Source organism: Dasypus novemcinctus, chromosome 8 (assembly GCF_030445035.2).
Source record: "Dasypus novemcinctus isolate mDasNov1 chromosome 8, mDasNov1.1.hap2, whole genome shotgun sequence".
NCBI classification, from domain to species: domain Eukaryota; kingdom Metazoa; phylum Chordata; class Mammalia; order Cingulata; family Dasypodidae; genus Dasypus; species Dasypus novemcinctus.
The window spans coordinates 78,183,487-78,201,838 of record NC_080680.1 but is presented as its reverse complement, the minus strand read 5'-3'; the positions used below and the strand labels follow the sequence as shown (position 1 = coordinate 78,201,838).

General features: G+C 37.0%; 1 protein-coding gene across 1 annotated transcript in view; it reads right to left on the bottom strand.

The window, feature by feature from the left end:
* Positions 1-18,075, bottom strand: part of UBE2R2 (ubiquitin conjugating enzyme E2 R2) — a 135,569-nt gene extending 117,494 nt beyond the window's left edge. The window contains exon 1 of the mRNA XM_004478197.4: positions 17,728-18,075. Coding sequence (XP_004478254.1) covers positions 17,728-17,904 — 177 coding nt within the window. The 5' untranslated portion in view covers positions 17,905-18,075. The remainder of the gene's footprint in view (positions 1-17,727) is intronic.
* Positions 18,076-18,352: the final 277 nt, after the last annotated feature.

Below are 18,352 nucleotides of genomic sequence, written 5' to 3'. Positions count from 1 at the left end.
TTGTGACTGTCTTTCCTCTTTTACTCTTTTGTTGCATCCTCTTGTTGCATGAGCTTGCAGTGCCTGCATACTACACCAGGTCACCTTCTAGAAGAGGCACCAGGAACCAAACCCAGGGCCTCCCACATAGAAGGCAGAAGTCCAATCACTTCACAGTCACATCCACTTACCAACATTTATAACTTTAATCATTTTTTTAATAATGTGCTAAAATAAGAAATTTCAAAAGTTACTATTAGAAAATGAAGGGGATATGCAGTAGAGGGAAAACACACCGTATTTTACATGCTCATCTTCTGCTGCAGAAAACTGGATATGTTTAAGGCAAAAAATTTTTTAAAATTCAGTAAATAAAGGTATAGGGAAAGGATGTGGCTCAAGTAGTTGGGCACCCGCCTCTCACATGCTTCTGTTTATCTGTAAATGTCCTTAAGTTTAAAAAGATAATTTTGCAGGATACAAAATTTCTGGTTGACAGTTTTATTTTCTTTAAGGGCTTTAAATATGTCATCTTGGAAAGTGGACATGGCTCAAGCAGTTGGGTGCCCACCTACCACATGGGAGGTATGGGGTTCGCTTCTCGGTGCCTCCTAAAGAAGACAAGCAAGACAGCAAACTGACATGATGGACTGGCACAACAAGCTGACGCAATGAAGAGACACAATGAGGAAACATAATGAGAGACACACCAAAAGGAAGTGGAGGTGGCTCAAGCCAACAGGCACCTCCCTCCCACATGGGAGGTCCCGGATTCAATTCCTAGTGCCTCAAAGAAGACAAGGTCACAACAAATGGATACAGAGCACAGACAGTGTGCACAAACTACAATGGGGGAGGGGAATAAATAAATAAAAATAAATCTTTAAAGAAAAAAAATATGCCATCCTACTGTCTTCTGGCGTCCATGGCTACTGATGAGATATCCACTGTTAATCTTCTTAGGGACCCCTTCTATATGACAAGTTGCTTCCCTCTTGCTTTCAAAATCACCTTTGTCTCTGGATTTTGACAGTTTTGCTATGATGTATCTAGATGTAGATCTTTTAGAGACTATGCCACTTGGACTTTATTCAGTTTCCTAGATGTACATATTCATGTCTTTTAAAAAACTGAGGATTTCTTTATATACTTTTTCTGCCTCTTTCTCTCTAGTCCTGGAAATCCAATAATGCATATATTGATACATCTGGCTCTGTTCATTTTTCATTATTTTTTCTTTGTGCACCTCACACTGGATAATTTTAATTATCTTATCTTCAAGTTCGTCAATCCTTTCTTCTGCCTGCTGAAATCTGCTTCTGAATCTAATTAGTTTTTCATTTGGACTACTGTACTTCATAGCTCCAAAATTTGTTTAGTTTCTTTTTATAATTTCCATCGCTTTATTTTGTTCAGACAGTTACCTAGTTTCTTTTAGTTCTTTGCACATGAATTCCTTTAGCACAATGAACACATTTAAGACCACTGATTTAACACCTTTAACTAATACTTCCAATGTATGATATTCCTAAGGGACAGTTTCTTGCAAATCCTTTTTTTTTTTTCCTGTGAAAGGATCATACTTACTTATTTCTTTGTGTGTTTTATAATTATTTGCTTAGAACTGGACATACTAAATATTATATTGTTATGGTTCTGGAAATCTAGTTTCCCACATCTCCAGTATTGAAAGGTTGTGGTGTTTTTTTTTTATGTTGAGGGCTACAAAATATTCCATACTTTTCCAGACTATCTTTACTCCCAACTGGGGAATGGAAACAGACAAAGAAAAAAGAAAAAAAAATAGATCTCTGCTGCTTTTACCTGAGGGGGGGTTGGAATAATGGCTGCCCACAGAGCCAGCCCCCAGCATCTGAAATAACTGATCCAAAGGAGCAATCAGCCCACCCTGACACCAGAAAGCTACACCAGGAGCCCAGGCAACAGTCTCCATTGCTGTCCGTAACATAACTGGGAGATGGAGGATGGCAGCCTCTGCATAGAAGGTGAAACTCACCAATATTTACTACAATTTACCAGCCTCATCTTCCAGCTCTTCTCTGGATGATGAAATGTTCCACTACTAGACTCCAGAGTTTCATAATAGTTGATTTAGATCAGAGTTTCTCAAAAAGGGGTCCATAAGCTTGAACTCAAATTCAAAAAATATTATTCTTGTGGGAATGGGTTGCTGTAGGTATAACGTATTTATTAAATAATACTGTGAACTTAGTAAGGGGTCCACAGTTTTCACTTGACTGGCAGAGGGATCCATGGAACAAAAAAAGTTAAGAATCCCTGATTTAGACAATTCCAACCAGTTCAATATTTGTTTTAGTAGAGGGAATGATTCCTGGACTTCTTAGCCATCATCCCACAATCTTCCCTTCAGATAGAAATTTTATGTTGTATATGTATTACCACAATTTTTAAAAAGAAAGACTAAAAGAATATAATACACGGTCCAGGTCTAGATGTAATAACTGAGGAGAAAATGACCAAATTGACATAACTGGGACAATTGGAAAAATTGTAATATAGAAAGTATACTTTATACATCAATGTTAACTATTTTGAACTTGATTACTGAACTTAATATGGTTATATATGTTATTATCCTTGTTTTTAGGAAATATACAGGAAAGTAATAACTGTTCAAGGAAAATGACATACACAATCTGCTCTCAAATGTTAAGAAAATAAGAGATAGGTAGACAGAATGATATAACAAATGTGGCAGAATGTTAAAAGTTGGTAAATCTGGGTATCTCCGTAGGAAGTATATTGGAATTAGACTGAAGAGACATATACAGAACTTTGCATTCAAACTCAGCAGGTTATACCTTCTTCTCAAGTGCCCATGATCCTTCTCCAGGATCATGTTAGTGTATAAGGCAGTTCTCAATAAATATAAAAAGATGGAAATTATTCAAAGCACCTTCTCAGATCATAATGGAATGAAACTGGAAATCAATAATAGACAGGAAAACAGTAAATGTGCAAGTATGCAGAAGCTGAACAACACACTTCTAAATAATCAGTGAGTCAAAGAAGAAATTGCAAGTGAAATCAGTAAATATATTAAGACAAATGGAAATGAGAACACAACTTATCAAAACTTATGGGAGGGAAGCAGAAGTGGCTCAACACCAACTAGGTTCCCGTCTACCACATGGGAGGCCCTGGGTTTGCATCCCAGGGCCTCCTTGTGAAGGCAGGCTGGCCTGCACCTGCGAAGAGCTAGTGCAGCAAGATGACGCCAACAAAGGGAGACAAGCAGACACTGAAGAGCACACAGCAAGTGGACACGGAGAGCAGACAGCAAGCAAGTGGCAAGAGGGGGGATAAATAAATAAAAATAAATTTGTAAAAAAAAAAACAAAACTTATGGGATACAGGGAAGGTAGTCTTGAGAGGGAAATTTATAGCCCCTAAATGCCTGTATTAAAAAAGAACAAAGCACTAAACTCAAAGATTTCATTGAACAACTAAAGAAACTAGAAAAAGAAGAGCAAAGCAAGCAGAGGGAAAGAAATACTAAATTTTAGAGCAAAAATAAATGAAATTGAGAACCAAGAGCAAAAGAGAAAACCAACAAAACCAAAAGTTAGTTCTTTGAGAAAATCGAAAAAACTGACAAATCCCTAGCTAGACTAAGAGAAAAAAAACAAATAAATACAACCAGAAAGGAAAAGGGGGAAGTTAAGACTGACCCCACAGAAATAAACAGGACCGTAAAAGGATATTATGAGAAACTGTATGCCAACAAACTAGACAACCTAAACGAAATGGACAAAATTCCTAAAATGCACAACCTATACTGATACTACTAGAAATACAAGAACTTAACAAACCAGTCACACTTACAGAGATTGAATCCATCATCAAAAATCTCCCAACAAATTCTGCACATGTGCATGACTGTTTTGTAAGTTTATAACTTCTGTCATAAAAATATATTTTAAAAATGATGGTAGAGTGGGTTGGGGGGAAAATATCACCAAGTGTAGGATGGGAACTATGGTTGGTAGTAAGATTTTAACAATATTCTTTCACAATTTGTAACAAATGTCTCACAACAATGCAAGGTGTTGGTGATGGGTTGATGTATGGAACCCTGTATGAAACCCTGTATGATATTATGTATGTTTGTTTTGTAAGTTTACACTTTTACTATACAGTTCTTGTTTATGTTCATGTATAAATGATACTGTAGTATTAATAATAATATTAGGTTGGGTTGGAGAAAAAGTACACCAAATGTAAAATAAAAAAACAAAATCATGGACCAGGGAAGTAGATGTGGCTCAGGCAGTTGGGTGCCTGCCTACCACATGGGAGGTTCCAGTTTCAGTTCCCAGTGCCTCCTAAAGAAGAGCAAGAAAGTAAGCTGGCACAGCAAGCTAACATAACAAGATGATGCAACGAAATGACGTAATGAAGAGACACAACTAGGAAACACCATGAGAGACAGAGCAAGCAGGAAGCAGAGGTGGCTCAAGTGATTGGGGGCTTCCCTCCCACATGGGAGGTTCCAGTTTCAGTTCCCAGTGCATCTTAAAAATAAGATGAACACATAACAAACAGGCAGAGAGAAGAGATATCAAGTGCAAACAATGGGGGTGAGGGGTAAATAAATTTTAAAAATCTCCCAACAAAGAAAAGTTCAGGACCAGATGGCTTCACAGGTGAATTCTACCAAGAATTTCGTAAAGAATTAACAATCCTGTTTAAACTTCCAAAAAATTGAAGAGGGAAAATTACCCAACACATTTTATGAAGCCAATATTACTCTAATACTAAAGCCAGATAAAGAAACTACAAAAAAAGAAAATTATAGGCCAATGTCTCTAATGAACATAGACACAGAAATCCTCAAAAAATTACTTGCGAATCGAATCCAACAGCATGTCAAAAGACTTAAACATAAGAAAATCAATCAACATAATATATCACATTAACAAATTGAAGGGAAAAAAAACGTGATCATCTCATCATTGATGCAGAAAAGGCATTGGGACAAAATCTAGCATCCTTTCTTGATAAAAACACTTCAAAAAATTGGAATAGAAGGAAAATTCTTCAATATGACTAAAAGCATATGAAAAATTCACAGTCAACATCGTACTCAATGGGGAAAAGTTGAAAGCCTTCCCTCTAAGATCAGGAAAAAAGACAAAAAAGATGCCCACTGTCACTACTGCTGGAGCAATTAGACACGGGGGAAAAAAAATAAAGGCATCCAAAGAGGAAAAGTAGAAGTAAAACTCTAATTACTTGCATATGACATGATCTTGTATTTAGAATTCAAAAATGTCTACCACAAAGGTACTTGAGCTACTAAATAATTCATCAAAGTGGCAGGATACAAGATCTAAATACACTTAAAAATAATGTTTTTGTACACTAGTATTGAACAATCTGAGGAGGAAATCAAGGAAAAACTTCCATTTACAATAGGAACAGAAAGAGTCAAATACCTAAGAATCAATATAACGAAAAAAGTATAGGGCCTATATGCAGAAAACTACAAAACAATGCTAAAAGCTATCAATGAAGACCTAAACAAATGGAAAGACATTCCAGATTCATGGTTTGGAACCAGACTAAATAACATGAAGCTGTCAATCCTACCCAAACTGAATTCAATGCAATACCAATCAAAATTCTACAAAAGTAGAAAAGGTAATTACCAAATTCATTTGGAAAGGAAAGTTTACCCAAGTATCCAAATACATTGCAAAAAAGAAGAGTGACATGGGAGGAATTTCACTGCCTGACCTTTTACAAAGCTACAGTGGTCAAAACAGCATAGTACTGGCATAAGACAGACACATCAGCAGTGAAACAGAATTTAGAGTCCAGAAATAAACCCTCACCTCTATGGTCAACTGGTTTTTGACAAACCTACCAAGTCTATATTAGCAGGAAAAAACAGTCTTTTCAACAAATGGTGCTGGGAGAACTGGATATCTATAGCCAAAAGAATGAAAGAGGACACTTATCTCACGCCCTATACAAGAATCAAATCAAAATGGATCAAAGACCCAAATATAAAAACCAGGACCATAAAACTACTATAAGAAAATGTAGGGAAGCATCTTAAAGACCTTGTGGTAGTTGGTAGTTTCTTGGACCTTACACCCAAAGCATGTGCAACCAAAGAAAAAATAGATGAATGGGATCTCCTCAAAATTAAACACTTTTGCACCTCACAGGCCTTTGTCAAAAGGGTGAAAAGGTTGCCAGCTCAATGGGAGAAAGTATTTGGAAATCACATGTCCAATAAGGGTTTAATATTCATGATATATAAAGAGGTGTTATAATTCAACAATAAGACGACAAACGACCCACCTAAAAACTGGCAAAAGACTTGAATAGACATGTACAAAAAGAAATACAAATGGCAAAAAAAAATACATGAAAAATTTTTCAACATCATTCATGATTAGGGAAATGCAAATCAAAATTACACTGAGCTATCATTTCAGACCTATTAGAATGACCACTATTAAAAAGACAAAAATATACAAGTGTTGGAGAGGATACAGAGAGATATCCCACTGTCGGTGGGAACGCAAAATGCAAAATGGAACAGACACTTGTGAAGGACTTTCGCAGTTCCTAAAGAAGCTGAATATAGATTTGCCACATGACCCTGCAATATTACTACTGGGTATATATCCAGAAGAAATTAATAGACATCTGCACAGCTATGTTCATAGTGGCATTATTCACAAATGCCAAAAACTGGAAACAAGCCAGGTGTCCATCAACCAATGAATGGATAAACTGTAGTGTATTCACACGATGGAATATTATACAGCTATAAGAAGAAATGAAGTCATAAAGCATATGACAACGTGGATGAACCTGGAGGACATTATAATGAGTGAAGCAAGACAGAAAGAAAAGGACATGGGGTGGGGGTGGGGGGGAAGGGGAGAGAAATAAAGAAATAAATCTTTAAAAAAAAAGAAAGAAAAGGACAAATACTACATGACTGCATTACTATGAACTAAATGTATTGTTTAACATATTGTACGATCCCATTTATAAAATATGTAAATATAAATATAAAAAAACGAAGTTAAAAAAGTAAGTAGTGATACATGTCACAACATAGATGAATCTTGAAAATATTACATTAAATGAAAGAAGCTAGTCACAAAAGATCATATATATATGAAATGTTCAGAATCTGAGGGAATATGGAAAGGTACTGTTAAAGGGTAAGGAATTTCTTTTAAAGATGATAAAAATGTTCTAAAATTCATTGTGGAGATGGTTGTAAAACCCTATGAATAGGAAAAAAACAAAATAAAACCCCATGAATAGGGAAGCAGATGTGGCTCAAGCAGTTAGATACCCACCTAACACATAGGAGGCCCAGGGTTCGGTTCCTGGTGCCTCCTAAAGAAGACAAGCAAGACAGTGAGCTGGCATGGCAAGCTGACACAACCAGATGAGGCAATGAGATGACACAAAAAAGAGATACAGGAGGAAACACAATGAGAGACACAACAAGCAGGGAGCAGAAGTGGCTCAAGGGATTGGGAACCTTGCTCCCACATGGGAGGTCCCGGATTCTGTTCCTGGTGCCTCCAAAAAAGACAAGCACACAATCAACAAACACAGAGCAGACAACAAGCACAAACAATGGCAGGTAGGGAGAAATAAATGAAATAAATCTTTAAAAAAATTTTTTTAAACCCTATGAATATAAAATCACTGAACTGTACACTTTAGGTCAAAAGTATGGCATGTGAATTATATCAAAAATAATCTGTTGGGGAGCGGATGTAGATTAATGGTTGAGCATCTGCTTCCCATGTACAAGGTCCTAGGTTCAATCCCCAGTCCTCCTTTAAAATAAAATAAAATTTAAAAGTGCTGTTATTAAAGCATTAAAAAAAAGGGGGGAGGGAAAGTGTATAGATTAAGAAAGTCTTAAGAGGCATATCAATAAATGCAGTTGTAGATCTTGTTTTGGTTCCTGATTCAAACAAACTTAAAAATATACGTAGCTACGGGAAACGGACTTTGGCCCAGTGGTTAGGGCGTCCGTCTACCATATGGGAGGTCCGCGGTTCAAACCCCGGGCCTCCTTGACCCGTGTGGAGCTGGCCATGTGCAGTGCTGATGCGCGCAAGGAGTGCCTTGCCATGCAAGGGTGTCCCCCGCGTGGGGGAGCCCCCCGCGCAAGGAGTGCGCCCGTGAGGAAAGCCGCCCAGCGTGAAAAGAAGGAGCAGCTTGCCCAGGAATGGCGCCGCCCACACTTCCCGTGCCGCTGACGACAACAGAAGCGGACAAAGAAACAAGACGCAGCAAATAGACACCAAGAACAGACAACCAGGGGAGGGGGGGAATTAAATAAAAATAAATAAATCTTTAAAAAAAAATATATATATATACGTAGCTATAGGAAATATATCTACCTAAACAGATTAGGAAAAATGCAGGTAGTCTATTTTTAGGAGAATTTATATACCTTGTGGGGCAGTATGTATTTATATATATTTAGCTAAGTTTCAAGACTAGGAAAAGGCATGATAGCAGAATATTATCAAACCACAAGTACAGCTATAAAAATGTACTTTTCTAAACATTCCAATAATTTCAGGTATCAACAATCCATTAGCATTGTGAATGTGTTAACGCCATTGAATTGTATACCTGAAAACGGTTAAATGGAAAATTTTATGTTGTATATGTTACCACAATAAAAATTTAAAATTTTAAAAGAATAATCCACTAGGATACTTAAAATTCTCTGCTATATTAAGAAATGCTGTACTTTACTTCTAAAATGCTCTTCTAGTCTGCTTTTAAAAGATCTTCACTTCTTCTAATACCTTAAAAATTAAGGCTAAAACAGAACTGGGTTTGTTTTTATTAAATTTTCCAACTTCAGAATTCAAGGCTGCTATTGCTGGTATGTTATGCTAATGCCCCCTTTATCATCACTGCTCCAGAATTCTTGACCTCACCTAAGTAACTTCTATAATATTTACATTATAGGCAGAAAATCTACACAAAGACCCAAATTTGCTATATAAACTATATAACCAAGATTTCTATCGTAATTTTTAGCTAAACCTTCAGTTACTAATTGAGGCGAACTGGCAACTAAACAGTTAAATTGTCACTGATGAAAAACCAACAGTAAAATTCAATTTCTTCCCAAAAGGGAAAGCACAACTGGAGGAAATGAGCAACCTATTTAGCCACTAGTCTACTACTATGTTCTAGATCTTGATTGAGGTTTGAACAACCGGAGTTTCTTGTAATTTCTTGAAATTGCACACCGAATTGGGGAGGGATGAAGATTCTCATTCTCAAAGGATGTGACCCAAAAAGAGATCAAGTATCAGTATATCAGGTCCTATGCCAAATGCTAAAAGGATTCAAAGACCCAGTGGCAGTTCTCAAAGAGCTCATAATCTAAGAGTTTATAAATTCATTACTACATGTGGTCACAATAGGAAAAAAAAATTTTTAAGCTATAAATAATTGATTTCCTCAACATGATACTTAAAACTTCATCATATAACTTATTTTCCAGTTTTATCACTTACAGCACCTTTTTTATTTAAGGAGTATCTCTGTATGACATTCTACAATTAAATAATAAAAATGCAACTTTAGGAAAAATTTTCTTTTTGGAGTAATGAGAAATTTGTTCTAAAATTTTTTTGTGGTGATGAAAATAAGTAATTTTTAAATAGAAAAGAAAAACTAAAAAAATTACACACTAAGGGTACAAATGCAAGAGAGTCCTTCTATGAGCTAGAGCAGATGTACATCACTATTACAGGGTGATGGGAATATGGAGAAACATGGGAGAAACTACAATTGGTGTGACTTATAGACTGTGGTTAACAGCAATACTGTAATATTCTTGCATCAATGCCAAGCTGTACTGTGTTGATAATGGAGGAGTACGGAAAAAGTGTGCCAAATGTATGCTATGGACCATGATTGGTGGTAATAGTCTGATGATATTATCTCATAATCTGTAACAAATGTTCCACCAGGGTGTGGAGTTGTATGGGAAATTTACACATCTGTATGACTATTTTGCAAGTTCACAATATCTGTAACAAAAATACATTTTAAAAAAATAGTATAGGTTGGGGCAAAAATACACCAAATGTAAGATAAGGAATATAGTTGGTATTAATATTTTGACAATGCTCTTGCATAGTTTGTAACAAATGTTCAATACCAACACAAAGAGTTGGTGGAGGGGTGATATATGAGTTCCCTGTGTTATGGATGTTTATTTTTTAAGTTCGCAATCTTTACTATACACTGTTTATGTGTGTTCATGTATGAATGATATACTTCACACACAAATATAAACTATTAGACTATGTTTATCTGTGCCTCTGCCAAAAATTTTGGAAGTTTCAAGCAATTTGAAGGATAATCTTCTGAACAACAAAAATAAGGTTTTTATTTGCCTTATTACATAAAGGTAAATGTAAAAATCTGTTTCCTATGGGAGGATTGCATCCAGCATCCATGTGGAATCTGAGCCTCCTCTTGACATAGAGGTGCAATGGACACAACCAATCCAATGTCCACATAGAAGAGGTGGCATTGGATTGGGAAAAGTGGACATGGTGGACGATGGGTATGGGGAAAGGCAGGAAGAGATGAGAGGTGGAGGCGTCTTTGGGACATGGAGCTGCCCTGGATGGTGCTTCAGAGGTAATCACCGGACACTGTAAATCCTCACAGGGCCCACTGGATGGAATGGAGGAGAGTATGGGCCATGATGTGGACCATTGTCTATGAGGTGCAGAGGTGCCCAAAGATGTACTTACCAAATCCAATGGATGTGTCATGATGATGGGAATGAGTGTTGTTGGGGGGGGGAGAGGGGGAGTGGGGGGGTGGGGTTGAATGGGACCTCACATATATATTTTTAATGTAATATTATTACAAAGTCAATTAAAAAAAAAAAAATCTGTTTCCTAAGTATTAAGCCATTCTCTTTCCATAAAGGATTACTACCTATTATCCAAGTTTTTATAATTTTGCCAATTCTTAACATTATTTTCTAAGTGGAGCCATGGTTCTTTTCAATAAGGCATTAATCACTCCATGATTAAATTATGAATTACTATGTATGCTACTAAGTGAGCCATATAATCTGAATTATTGTAAAGTAGTTATCCTTCAATTTTATCCTTCAAATCTGCCCATGCAGCAATTACAGCAAAGCAGACGGCTAAAGAATTATGAAATTTGAAAATCCAAACAGAGTAAGTTAAAACTATGGCTCTGACCTGAAAATGCTGTAATAGAGATATAAAACACCAATAAACAGACTAAACAGAAACAACAACAAAAATATTTTTATCTTAAACTGCTCTAGTGCCCCTATGGTGCTTAAATATACTTGGAAATACACTATTATTTTTACAGTCTAAACCAATATTGCATTAAAAAGTTTAACTCCCTCTATCATAGCCCCAATAGTCACTGGGCCTATGAAATGAAATAGTCATTTCAGGAGTATTATATCTTAATTTCTAATCTTAGGACCAAACAGACATATTTTTCACCATTAACACCATCCCACTCTCTCTTTAAAGTAATGGGAAAGTTGCTATTAAAGTTTAGAATCATTTTCCTAATTTATAAATCCTTTTGCCATGATTTATCATTCTCTAATTCAAGTAGTTCATAAGTACAGGCCAAAAAGTCCAATTTTTTCCAGTGACTCTAAGAGTTTTTATATAAACCAAAGTCATCATATCAGTCTCTCCCCATAATTTGGAGGGGCAGATAATTACTGTTGCGACTTTAAGTATAATTTAAAATAGTTCCTTCTAAAATGCTTCATAAATTTCATTTTCTTAAAGCTCTACTTTTTTTTAAGATTTAAAAAAATTTATTTGTCCCCCTACCCCCCTCATTGTTTGCACTCGCTGTCTGCTCTCCGTGTCCTTTTGTTGTGTGCTCATCTTCTTTTTAGGAGGCAACAGGAACCAAACACAGGACACCTCCCATGTTGGATGGAGGTGCCCCTTGGCTTGAGCCACCTCCACGCCCAAACTCTACTTTTATATCTTTAAACATTATCCTAAACAAAAAGAAATAAAAAAAGCAAAAACAAAAAACATTACCCTAAATGGTCAAAGATCTCAGGTATAAAACAGCACAGTCTTTAGAGTCAAATAATCCGGTTTATAAATTTCTAGCTGATGACCTGGGCAAGTTAAATGAACTCTAGTTCTGCCTTATATTTATATGTCTTCATATATATAAATCAAGTAAAGGTGGACTGTTTTCTTTCCATCTTAAATATATAATCCAAAATGTGAATTTTCCAATTCCCATATGGAAGAATATTAAAGTAATATCAAATCTTGGCAATCTTAACTAAAATTACCTCTTCAATTTATTAGCTACCACTCCATTCACTTCAGAATCAATTTGTTTAGAGGTATATAAGCATTAATTCTGAATAACAATTTCTCCTAAATAAAGTTAAAACAAACTAGTTTTACAACGACAGAACACAGAGACTTACTTTTACTCAGACATCTACATAGTTGTATGTGAAGTCCAAAAGAAATTCAGAAAAATAAAAGAATTAAACATTTTTATTATGCTCCTTCAGGAAGATACAGTTCTTTAGTCCTAAACACTGAATTTTTTATTCTTCCTGACTCGTTAATTCCCTATAACAAGATAAGCAGAGATGGACCAATCTGCTAGGCAGTCTCCTGTACCTCACCTGTCACCAATACCTAACAGTTTCCCCTGGAACCTTAGGGTAGGATCACTAATACTAATTCGGAAGGATGGGAAGACATAGCATTTTATCATGGATGGATAGTGGTTAAGTTGACAAATATTCCAACAGCCCTAAAACTTGAATAACTTTGTCTTTAATCACCATTTACAAATCATGTCAATATCTATACCTTACATTTCTGTGTTTCAAAGTCTGTACAAAGATTTTCATGAAAATAATTCATAAAAACTCTTAAGGTTCTATGCTGTTAGCAGTGCTCCAAAATGTATTCATCAAATACAACAAATGAACCACACTAATGAAAGAAGTTGTTGATATGGGAGGAGTGGGGGGGGGGGTCTGGCGAGTGGGGTATACGGGAACCTCCTATGTTTTTCAATGTAACATTTTGTGTGACCTACGTACCTTAAAAAAAAAAAGATTAAAAAAAAAACTCTTAAGGTTTTTGATATCCTAATATTTTCCCTTACTATAATTTTATAAAAAGGAGTGACTCTTCCTACAGTGTTTTGTCTCCAGAAAATGCTAAATAAACACTTTACTAATCACATGTCTCTGCAAAAGGGAAATCAAAATGCTACAAAGAAAGTATTAAGGCCCAATTGCTTCATTCAAGAAAAAAGAATTCTGATTTTACCAAATCTAAGGCTCTGATGCTGGAATTTTTTTAAAATTTTATCAGATTTCAGTGGAAGGTTGTCTCACAGCTAAGTCACAAGTACCACCTAGCCAAGGGCAATTTTAGACTTTGTCATTTGTAAATATCTCAATTTCAGAGAAATTAAAAAGTAGAAAAATAAAATAAAAATAGCATCTTGGAATAGGGCAAAGCCCATTTTTTAATACTAAGGTGCTATATGTGGTTTGCAAAATAGAAAAATAATTGAAACTTCACTGAGTTCCCCGGAGAGATGGAAATTAAGTATGTTTCCATTTATAATGTTGCCATAGTTCACCCAGCACTGGAGACTTCAGTTTCCAGGAAAGGTTACAGCCCTAAGAGCTATTCTCAAAGTTGACTGTGAAAAATTACATAAAGTTAAAAAAATTTTAAGTAACTGTTTAAAAAAAAAAAAAAAAGCTTTACTTTTATAAGATTTAAAGAGTTTTTTAAACTGTTTTTAAGTTGCCTATCCAAAGCCTTAAAACTGGGATTCTAAACCCATCAGTTAATCCTCTGAAAATGTACACAAATTAGTTGGTGTGTCCATTTTTACTGGAGAAAATCCATCAGTTTCTCAAAAAGATGCATATCACCAAAAAGTCAAAGAATTTTTTTTAAGAATCACTTTTTTAAAAAAGAATTGTTTCAATTATATATTAAGAATTACAGACACAGCGTGTGCTATAATCTGAAGGATACTGCCAGATACAAAGGTTGTTTAGTGTTCTTATTGGGCGGGGGAAGCAAAAATACTTATTTATTCTAGAACAAATGAACCCTAACAAATAATGCATTTTTTTTATTTTTTTTTTAATTATTTAAGATAATATAAGTCAAAGTGTTTGATAAAAGAAGTTTCTACTAAGGAAAATCCTGGGTATATAACAAATACTTTCTAAATTATCAGTTTGAGATTTTCTAAAATGAAACATAACTATTTCATAACCTCAAGATTACTCAATAAAAACCAAAACTACAAAAAGTTAACTGCAATAATTAAATCTTTCTAAAACTTTCATTTTATGCACATCATGAAAGAGGCACTCTCTTATCTCTAGATTCACTACTATCATGGGCTTTTACATAAATAATATAGTAGTTACAAGGAAGTTCTATACCAAAGCAGTCATACTAAGTTATAATCATTAGAAGTGTATCTGAAAAGATAATTCCTTTTAAAGGAAAGGGGTAACTTGTTAAAAGCCATCAATAATGCCCTCTTGATCAACAGTTTATTCTTCGAATAACAATAAAATTCTGATTTGCTTGCTGTAGGAAAATTAAGTCCAGAGATTTTCTCAGTATTCTAAGCCATCTCCTACTTTTTCTTTTGTACATGATTGACCCCTAGAGGAAAAATTCCATGAAGCAAACAAATTCAGGGGTCAGTCAATGAAATTAAGAAACTGGACAGAAAGATTGCGAAGTCAAAAAATATTTTCAAATATGCAGAAGAGACACAAGAAACTACCTTTGCCCACCACACACCCATACCCCCGGAGCTAAGAATCACAAGGATTAGAAATATTGAAAGAAAAGCAAAAAACAAAAAAACACAAAAGCAAAAAATTAAAAATTAAAAATATGTTTTTAAAAGGCAGAATGAATTAAAAAAAAATTTTTTTTAAGTAAAATACAGGTCTCACAAGTCTCTACCACAATAGATGTTATGATCTTAAGGCTAAAACAGACTGGAGCCAACTATTTCATGGTGGAAAAAACTGAAGTCTATTAGTAAGTAAAATTAATTAAAGGAGTCACACTACGAAAAATTTAAATAACAGTACCAGGGCCTTCACAAATTATTATGCAAAATTGAGAATAGAGTTTAACTTAAAAATAAACTATACTAAATGTTAAAGGACTAGCATTTGATAAGGAAGAAGAATAATGGCAGGGAATTACAGGTATAGTAGAAAACAGGAAGCTTTGTTCTGAAACAAAAGCAGTGAAATACAAAACAATGGTTTTAAACCTATCAACAGTTATTGCCTGTAAAGGGCTAGTGGGATAAAAGGGCATACAATAAAGAAAATGGTAAAACAAATATTTTTGAGCACACTTCTCATACAACACTAAAACATGAATACTTCAAGAATTTTTTCAGTTTTTTTAAACATATCAGAAGTAAAGGGGGAAAAACCTGGAAAAGATTTGGATTCAACACATACAATGAAATAGGAGATTAAATCATTCTTTTAAACAGGACTAAAATTTTAAATTTAGTTTAGTTTAAATCAAAGTATGCTCTAGGAAATCCTTCCATACTACCTATTCTGAACTGACAGGTTTTGCCACACTCCCTCCTGAGGTACTTAGAAAAAATTTTTATTATTTACAGCTCATTATTTTTCAACAAACTGCATTAGATCAGGGGTTCTTAACCTTTTCTGTTCCATGGACCCCTCTGCCAGTCAGGTGAAAACCACGGACTGCTTACTAAGTCCACACTATGCTGTGTATTAATAAATACTTACACCCGCACCAATGTGTCCCCACAAGAATGTTTTTAAATTTCAATTCAAGATCACAGACCCCTTGTTAACAACCCCTGCATAAGAGTGAGATTATTCTAACCAGTGCCATTTAGCTTGTCTGTCAAATTGTCCCAAACTATGATACTTTTTAGGAAATTAATCCTTACTCCACTAATGTTAGTAAATTTTGCTAAATAACTTTGTTAGAAAAAAATTATCACAAATTCCATTTTATATATATATTTTTTTAAATACAAAATGAGAAATTTATATTTATATTTAAAAATACAGTATAGAATGAGGCCTCAAAATGAACACAGGAATGCCTTTTCCCATCTGTTACTAACAACTTCGTAAGTTTACTTAGTAATTTTAAATATCTGCATCTGAAAAAAATGGTACATGTTGACCACAAAGCACACAGTTGGTAAGGATACCACTCTTATACAGTATTGTAAAAGTGTGTTTTTGCCAGGTTATACAATGACTACCACAGGCCTGAATATTAAACATTCCTGCATCGATCCTTCTAAGTTACTATAAAGTTGACCCAATTTCAAGCCTGAAACTGAGGCTTCTACCTTTGGAAGGGTAGAAAACAAGGGTTAAGTAATTGGGTAGTCCTAAAAATACACATCATAACTACATGACTAAGATACTCATTTAAAACTTGTGCCAAGATAGTCCCTCCCTTCAAAACAAACTAAAACTGACTCACTGATCTATTTTACTTATTTTTTGGAAATAAAAAAAAAATAAATGGAATCCTAAGTACTCATTTCCTCTGTCATTTAAAGTATTGAAACCTATCTGTGACTGCCTCTACAGAAACTCTAAAGTAAAAATAAAAGCAAAAATTCAGTGCCTTCAAGTTATCTACCTTGAAGTAAAAACAAAAACAAAAAAACCACTGGATTCAGGAATAATCATAACCAATGTTTTAAATCATGGAAAACAATAGACATAGTGTCTATGGTGGATGTCTAAGGAGCCATCCCACCCAGTGAAACCACCTCACCTCAGAAAATACTTTTCAATTGTGAGATCACCCCTATTTCTTAAGAGTTAAGCACCTGCCCAATTTTGTCTCCCTAAAGTGGGATACTATCTTCCTAAAAAATATGCTCCTCAAAAAAGGCCAGTTGGTGGCAGGGTGAGGGTAAGGACAAAGGGCACTTTGAAACACCACTGAAGTAAACAGAGAATGAGGACAGAAAGAGGACTAAAAAGTTCCCTCAAGTGGATAATGGCAAGAAAATGCAGGCACCTTTTTTTTCCCCACCTCCTCCAGGGTCAATACCCAAGAATCCCAACAAATCTTCAAAAATGTCAGGTCTCTAGGCAGCCTTTGGGATGACAGACTAATGCCCCTCCCCCACCCCTTCCCGCACCCCAAAAAAAGAAGTCTAATAAGTGCAGGTCACCCTGCCTTCTGGGGCAGTTCCAGCCCACGCAGGGATGATTCTGATGGGAGGACGAGATGGAAAAGACAAACTACCTTTCTTTCCATACACCCTCATCTGGGGAAACAAAGACAACCCTCCTTCTCCGGTAGCCACTACCCAAGCCAAAAAGAGACTTTCCTATTTCCCAGTGCAGTCTGGCCTCCCCTCCCGCCCCCGCCCCCGCCCCCGCTCCCGCCCCATGACAAAGAAAAGGCACTTGGCGAGCAAGGCCTTCCTGCCTCCACGGATGGGGGCAGGGGGCTGCCAAGGTGAGGAGCCCCCTCCACTCATCCGCGCTCACACTCCCGGCCCCGAAAACAGCTGAAACTGGCGAGGAGCAGAAGCCTGGGCCGGGGAAAGCCAGGTCCGGGAGGGGGTGAAAGGTACCTTGAAGTAGCCGCCTTCGTAGAGGGTGTTGGGGGGTCCGAAGATGGCCACCTCCCAGTTGTAGAGGTCGGACTCATCCACCAGGGTGATCCGGAAGCCCTCCACCGGTTCCTCCTGCAGGGATTTCAGCTCGAGCATCAGGGCCTTCTGCGAGCTGGTCATCTGCTGCTGGGCCATCGCGGCGGCGGCGGCGCCGGCCCGGGCCCCAGTCCTCACGCACCGGCCGGGCCGGACCAGGCCCCTCCTCTCCGCTGGCGCTCGGGCCGGGCCGCTCCGGGCCCCTGTCTTCAAACACCCGGCGGGCCGGACCAGGCCCCAGACGGCCCGTGGGCCGGCCCGGGGTCCTCCTCACACACGACTTGGGCCGGGCCAGGCCCTTCTCACACTCGGGCCGGGCGGGGGGAGGGGTTGAGGGAGTTAGGGGGATTCACTCCGGGTCCGGGGCCTCCCCCCCCCGGAGGGGGCCTCAACTGGGGGGGGGGGGAGAGGAGGTGGAGGCGGAGGAAGGCGGCGGAGGGCCGGCGATGGTGAGAGGAGGGGGCCCGGTCGGCCCGGGAGCGCCGCGCTCGCTCGCTCTCTCGTTCTCCTAGGGGACCGCCGGGACCGGAGGGGGAGGGGACGGGCA